At 41.5% G+C, this 7807-nt stretch overlaps 1 protein-coding gene across 1 annotated transcript in view; it reads right to left on the bottom strand.

Annotated features, from left to right (window-relative positions):
• Positions 1 to 193: 193 nt before the first annotated feature.
• Positions 194 to 7807, bottom strand: part of COG2 (component of oligomeric golgi complex 2) — a 58702-nt gene continuing 51088 nt past the window's right edge. The window contains exons 12-18 of the mRNA XM_019527232.1: positions 7280 to 7431; positions 6122 to 6322; positions 5275 to 5347; positions 4785 to 4927; positions 3007 to 3146; positions 1421 to 1601; positions 194 to 636 (exon numbers count right to left, since the gene is read on the bottom strand). Coding sequence (XP_019382777.1) covers positions 541 to 636; positions 1421 to 1601; positions 3007 to 3146; positions 4785 to 4927; positions 5275 to 5347; positions 6122 to 6322; positions 7280 to 7431 — 986 coding nt within the window. The 3' untranslated portion in view covers positions 194 to 540. The remainder of the gene's footprint in view (positions 637 to 1420; positions 1602 to 3006; positions 3147 to 4784; positions 4928 to 5274; positions 5348 to 6121; positions 6323 to 7279; positions 7432 to 7807) is intronic.

Raw genomic sequence — 7807 nt, 5'->3', positions numbered from 1 at the left:
ACAAACCCCACACCTACAACCCTCACACACCTCAGCCACCCTCGTCTCCATACATGCCACATCCCTTCTCACCAACCCTTCCCCCATCACAGCTTTAACTGCATGCCTGCCAAGGGCCTTCAACTAAAAAAACCCTAGAGCCACAGAGTCCATTGCACCAAACCTCCTCCCACTCAAATGATACAATTAGAAAGACAGAATTCATTACATATTTATTTTAATCATGTTAAATCAATTCTTCCATATTGTAAGATTTATAATAAAAATAAAGACATTTTCTTTGTTTTTATTCTACAATAAAACATTTAGAACTCTTCAAATCATCTTTCATACAATGGAAGGACTGGTATATGCTCTCTTAGGTAGTGTTTTTGGTCAGACAAGTCTGTATCTTGACAAAAGGTGCATTGACTTGTTGCAGGAGATACGTCAGGAAGCACTTTGTTGCTATACAGCATTTGAGAGAGAACAGTAAAACAATTCCCCCGTCTTTTGGAGACATGGTTCATCTTCATATGCTTTCCAAAATATTTAAGGCTATTATTCCACAGCAGCCTGATCCTTGGCAGCCTGAACAAGCTCTGTGAGAGCTGAAAAACTTTTTGTGTCACTTGTCTCCAATCCCATCTTTTGCATCTAAAAAAGCCATAGGAAAAATATTAAATTGTTGCCCTTTTTCTGCTTTTGTGGGATAAGCAAATGACACCTTACTAATTGGCATCAGATTACTAGGAAAAAAAAATTAGAAAAGACCATATGAAACTTTGCCTTATGCTGACCTGAAGCAAATGCCATCCCAGAAAATGCTGCTCTCCATAAAAAGGCTCCTCTCCAAACTCTGTTCTGTTATCTCTTTTCACTTAACATACACACATTTTTCAGGCAAACATTTACATTTTCCAGGCAATCCATAGCTACAGCCAGTGGGGATTTTTCCAGTCAAATGCTTTTGTCACAAAATGCTGACGACACTGATTTTTTGTTATGGAAGCCTGCAATGATTTTTAATACAGCTTCCTCAGATGAATTTTCTGGATAGAACATAAAAGACAGAGACACCCATCCAGCCCAGAACAGGCAACCAAAGCTGGGGTTTGAATCTGGGAACTCTGGTACCCAGGGGATTGCCATAACCACTGGCTGTTCTGGGAATCGTCTCTTACTCTGGACTTTCAGAAAAGTATTTTGACTGGCCTTAGGTTTGCCCCCACTGGAACAGGAACATTTATGATAAATCTGACAAGCTTCTGCAGAACAGGAAAATCTCGAAGGTTTAAAGGAGAAACCTCATCCAGCACAGGCATTTCTACTGAAAGCTCTTTCTAGTCAATCCGAATAAAACCGAACAATTAAGTTAGGCCACAAAATACTCAGTAATAGGAATTCCATAACAATGAAACTTACTCCTATTGCACCTTACCTGGTCCCCAAAGTACTCAACATCCAGGGCTAACTGTAGTCTGATTTTGTTATCATCACTCATGCCCCCATTTGAACCAACATTGTTTGGAGTTACAGTTTTTCTTGCCTGTTTCAGCCTTTTCAAGCTCTCTTCCATTTTCTTTACAGAGCTCAAAACATCTGATACAGTTTCATAATACCTGAGTAAAGACAGGGTAATGAGGAAGAGAGTTAAGCTCCTACATACATATGCATGTCATACAACACACCATGCCTACAAGAGTGCAAAACAGAACCCCCCACCAATATCATTTCTAGACTTCAAACATTTTGAGAATGCTGATACCTGAACCTTTTTCCATTTTTAACTATGAAATACTTAATGAAACACTGAAAATATTAAGAGCTTCATTCCCAAATCTCAAAGCCATTTTAAAAAAGTGGGTAACCACTAAATCCAGTTTAAGATGAAGAGAAAGGCAACAGAGAAAGGTGAAGGCACAGATTTTTAAAGGTACTTCAGTGCTGTCCGCTAACAGTCAGTGAGGGGTTCCAGAGCACTTCATTCACTTCTGAAAATGAAACCGGTTCTTGTGTCAGCTCAGCACTGCAACACTAAGGCTCCCTCCAAACATGCAGGTAAAGGTGCAACTGGAACTAATGTGTGATCCACATAATTACTCCTCCTGCCATGCTACGTATCTGCCTTGCCACGTGATTGTGGATTGTGTATTGGACCTGATTCATGCCTTATTACCAGTGTAGGGGGAGCCTGGTTCTGGGCTCCCCCTGCATGGGCAAAAAGCAGGCACCCACAGCTGGGAGGCCCCTTGGCTGAAGTGGCTTCAAGCCATGGGGGACCATGTGCAGCCAAGACCCAGAGACCCTGCAGTTGATAGGGCTTCAGGGCCTCACTGTGTGCGAGGTGCAGCCAGGAACTGGGACCCTGTCAGCTGTGGGGTCTCTGGGTCCCATGCAGGAAGCAGAGCCGAGACCTAGAGCCCCGTGTGGGCCTAGGGGCTTCACACACCCGAGCCCTGGGAATCGCAGCAGCTGCGATCCCCAGGGCTCCAGGTTTGTACCCCTGAGGCTGGGAGCCCCATCAGCTGATAGGGCTCCCAACGCATGGGAGAGAGCTCTACATCTGCAAATTAAAGCTCAACAGCAATCAGCTATAAAGCTAGTATGTGTTTTTGAGGTCTAACTTTAAAGCTGGTTGGAGATTTTTATTCTATGATAGTTATTTTGTACATATAACTGGTCTCCATGTAATCATGCAATTAACCAATTAATTGCACTAAACCTGTAACATGTAGAAAGGGCCTAAGCAATGCATGTGTGCTTAAGCCCAGGTTGAGCAGCTTGCTGAAAGCAAAGCTGTGAACAAGAATCCAAATCTGCCGACTCTTAGGCCTGCATCCTGTTTACATAGACTACACAAAGTTTGCATAGATATATTATTATGACAGATCAATTAATTCTTGCCTTATTTTTACAACTGCACTAAATTATAGATAATTTTTCAGATATGACAAACCAAAACATCAGAATTTCAGCTAATAATGTGATTGTTCTATATACGACTCTACTTCTTTTTTTACTTACTTCTGTGTACTTTCAGAGAAGGCACCTTCCAACCACTGATGAACCATGGGCTGTTTCAATATATCTTTGTACTCACTCTGCAGTCGATAAAAAGGTTTCAGAGCACTATCTACATACGGTGAAGCTTTAGTTGGTACCTCCTGGTAGATGATGTAGAAAGCAAGGTGGGGAAAAGAAGAGATAAATATTCTGTTATTTAAAAACTTTAGTGCCAAGTATTACCGTGTGTAATGCAAATGCAAGACACATAAGCCCAAGGCAGACTTTGTTGATAACAATCTGGCACATAAGATTCCATGCTCAGGAAAGGGAAAGAGTCACACAATTACTCAACAAACCAGAAAATCTTGAGTAACATTAAGTAGCAGAAAACACAGAACCTGCTGGTTGTAATAATGTGGCAAACTACTGTCTGAAGAGCAGTGCCCCCTCCAACTAATATTTGCTTTCTACCCACTCCTGGATAATGTGACATTCCCTAAATCTCGCCTGTCAAAGATGCAGCCTGTGGACCGGATCAGCCATAAAAACCCACCATCTGACCCTTTGTGCTGTCTCTGGGTCTGGAGTTGACCCACACACTGCACACGGTGTGTGACGGGCCAGGGCACATAGTGCCCATTCCAGCTGACCTGGAACCCATGCTGCACGTGGTGCACCACTCCTCCCCTGCCCCACTGGATACTCCAGTGGAAGATACCACGTACAGTGGGGTGTCCTGGATTGGCTGGAGCAGGCACCATGTGGCGCATGGTCCTGACTGGCCACAGCAAGTACCACATGTGCTGGTCTGGCTTGTGGGGGAAACAGGGGGGGGGTGTAAGGGAGGAATAAGGGCAGGACCATGAGCCCAACTGTGGGGCCAGCCATGTGCCAGTGATCTACCACATGCCATTTAACTGGCCCATGGACTGGCCCCACACCAATCATCTGGCCTGTGGGGTCACATGAGTTTGAGACTCCTGCACTAAATGAATAGTCTTGACAGCTTCACAGTTTAAAGTTTCTCATTTGTTCACAGAACAGGTAGAGCAGTGGTAGAGCCAATGCACTTTCATCTTCAGCTCTGCAGAAGTTTGACTGGGAAGATGAGAACTAAATCTGAGGAGGAGATGGGAGGTCACTTTCCATGACCATGACAATCTCCCCCCTCCTAGCAAAAAATATCTACAAGTGTACAGATGGCTGCAGTACATTGGACAAAACTATACACCTGGTGCTGGAAAGTAACAGTTCTTGAAGGTTCCCAGCCATTGGTGGCTTAAACACAATTATTACAGAATATATTACATTACATTTTACTCAATAGTAAGTTTATTCCATAGCAAGGAACAGATACATGACCAGTCCTCCTAAGCATGTTGCTTGCAGGGGAGCAAGTTTGCTGTGACCAGAACGTTGGGTTATCTGAAAATGATTAGCAGAGTGGACATGTGACTATATACCAGTATATAGTTACTCCTAACTTTCTGCAGGGTAACTCTACCCCAGCAGTGGAGTGACTTACATTGGTGTAAGGCTGTGCATTGTGTGTTCACTTCACTTTTCTTATGGAACGGAGCCAATTTACTCTGTGACAGATGTACTGGGAGTCTGTACTGACAGTAGGTTTTAACTATTTTAATAATTGAGCCAGCTGATAAATATGAAGTACTCATAGAAGGGGGTTATTGCAAGCTCTTATAAATACGTTTGATAGGAACTCTGAATCATTGTCTGATTACATTCACAGTCTAAATTTTTCATGAAAGCATTCTTTTCACAAGCATTGTTGTTACCTTATTGGTTCTCCTGTAGAGCCTTGGAACTTCTAGGGCACTTTTCAGGTAACTGAAACAGTTCTCACTTAAATCCTGAATAATCCTATCATTCAAAGTGGGCATGCAGGCTGATAAAGAAGCCTTTGAGTCTTCTAAGGCTCCTGTTGAAGTACAAAGACTGAGGTGTAAACTGAGCTACCTTGCTCAACCACAAAGATTAGCAAACTGATGCAACCTTTCCCATTCCCAATGTCCCAGAACAAGATGCAACACCTTCAACACACAACCCTGGTGTTACTGCAGTTGATATCTTTATATAGCATTACACAATTTGGAGAAATATCTACTAACAGCTCATTTCATAGCCAGTTCAGTTTCAACACCCGACCCTCCTCCCCAGATTAGTGGAAACTTTTCTGAAGCTGGAGGTTCCCATCAAGACCGTTTTTAGTTAACAGCTATGGCTAAAAAAATTAGCAATGGCTAAAAGTCAAACCCACAGCTTTACCTGTGATACAGGATAGATTCTTGAAGCCAATCATTTCAAGTTTCGGTTTGAATATTTCTAAGAGTTCAGGAAGCTGAACAAAAACACACATACAACCACCTGTTATGAATGCATTTGGCTCTGTTTTTTTAAGTTCTGCAAATATGTCATAAATTAAAAAGAAGAGAGGGCTATGTTAAATCAATGTCTATATTTTACTTACTATTAGATGGGAATTAACATGATCAAAGTGTGACATGACAATAAAGTATTACATATTCAGTACCCTCTCCCATTTCCATCCCCAATGCAAAACATCTCAAGCTAATAAAACAACATTATTCCAAAGCAAGTCTGTTCATTCAAGGGTTTGGGAATCTTCACCTGAATCAACTGAAAGTACAGCAGATGTGCAAAATGTAAGCTAGCTGTGAGACCTGTAAAACAGTAAATGTCTGTTTAAACTACTACTGTGTTGGAACATGGAACCCAATTGTGTACGATGTCCCTGAATACTAGTCTTTCTGATAATCAATGTCACACGGAGAGGTGAGAGCCTGGCTCGTTGATACCAAAAAGGAACAAAATTCCTCGTTTCAGCAGCTGGTATAGTAACTATCAAAACAGTGTTATACTGAGAAGCTAGAACCCTTAAAATTATCTGTACTTGAACTAGTTTCTCTGAGACGGGTAAGATCCAAATTAAATATAAAACAGCCTCCGTAAGGCTTCAGTCCTTTTAATATCTCCTAAACGTAGACTGCGCTAGCTTCAGCACTGGTAAATATTTAATAAGTTATGAACACTGCCAAACAGTATGAACATGCGGTCAAATAAAGCTTTCATGTACGTACAGTAACAGACAAACCTGCTCTTGAAGTTTCTCCAGATCTGCAGCTACATACACCAGCTGAATATTGGATATAGAAGGTAAAGGCTGTGCTTCTGGAGAAGGGACACTTCCTTGATCCTCACTTGAGTTTAGGTTTACAGCAGATTCCTTGCTAATGGTTGCCACAGATTTTTTGTTGTCCTTTGTACTTTCATTAGAGATAGGCCTGAGCAAAAGCTGTGATATCAGAATGAACAATGAGCATCCTTCTCAGAAAAGGTTTCACAAGCTGGATATGCAACTCTGATGTGGGCAGGCCTCCCATCTTTCCCCCCACACCAGTAACATACACTTACAATTTATTAGCAATCAACACAAAGCTTATTCCTGTTTTCTCAGGATGTTTTTTAAACACAAACTTAAGACCTCAGAGAGTCTGACCCTTCACAGCATCACCCAAGAGCTGCATTACATAAAACTCAAATACCTTCTTTTAAAAAGACACATGTAAACATTTGGTATTGGAGTCAAATCAACAGAAGAGGATGTTCAAAGTTGTATCACTGTGCCTGAGTTTAGACTGTACTGGACGAAGGCATAAGGGTCATGAATTTGATTATGTTTTTTTTTCCATTTTGTCAAGAAATGCAACAGTTATGTTACTTTCACCTTTGTAAAAATATATCATATCCCTCTAACCCAGTGGTTCTCAACCTTACACTCACGGCACCCATCAGAAAATGTAAGCCGTTAGCTTTCACTCATTTTTGGCTATGAAACAATAATAGAACAATTCTTCTGTTGCAAAACACTCAGAAAGACCACAACAGGTCAGAATGATTCACAGAGATTTCATATAGTAGTCCATGGTGTTGAAAACATATATAGGTGTTTGCACACCTACCAGTGCACCCTTAAAAAGGATCTCACAACACCCTGATTGAGAATCATTGCTCTAAACACTACAGGCTCTGATGTATAATTTCCCAGCAATAAAGTGACAGGGTCAGCAGAACTGAAGTGAACACTATAGTGAACAACTGAACCGTTTTTTAAGATGACCAGCTGGTGAATAGTACTGACACAACAGTAACACAGAACGTGTTTTGCGGTGGTACCTTTTTTAGTGTCATGGACCTAACTAAAAATGCAACAATAAGCATTTCTTCACCTAAAAAGGTACTATTTTCTTACCTCATTAATGAACACAGAGTAGCGTGCTAAGATCTGCAGGGTAAGCTTCCACAAACGGTGCGCTAGTAATGGTAGAAAAATCTGATCTGACCAACACTTCAAAAGACTCACCCACACCATGTGAGTGGCTAACAGACAGTATGAGCTTTCAGCTAAAGACAGGAAAGTAAAAGTTAAGTTAATAATCATGAGTCAAGATTTTGTTTTTTAAAAGCCTATAATAATGTATTTAAACTGTTTTATTATTAACTTTTAAAAATTGAAACATTCTAAACTTCAGCAGTCACAAATTATTCTGAAGGTGGCAAAGATAACTGAGTAAGACTGTTTAAAGGGAACTATTTAAGTTCAGATCCACATTCCTCTAGATTAGGGCTGTCCAGCTGGTAGCCTGTGAGGGGCCAGCATATGGCCTGTGGGCCCCTGCAACTGTCTTTCTTACTGCTGTGTGGCAGGAGAGGGCCCTGGAGGTCTGTGTCACCATTGCAGCAAGAGCCTGTGCACCACCTGTGTAGCCAGTGGGTCAAG

Source organism: Gavialis gangeticus, unplaced genomic scaffold, assembly GCF_001723915.1.
Source record: "Gavialis gangeticus isolate Ggan-Ray unplaced genomic scaffold, GavGan_comp1, whole genome shotgun sequence".
Lineage (NCBI taxonomy): Eukaryota > Metazoa > Chordata > Crocodylia > Gavialidae > Gavialis > Gavialis gangeticus.
Note: the sequence above shows the minus strand (reverse complement) of the source record. Positions and strands in the feature narration are given on the sequence as shown.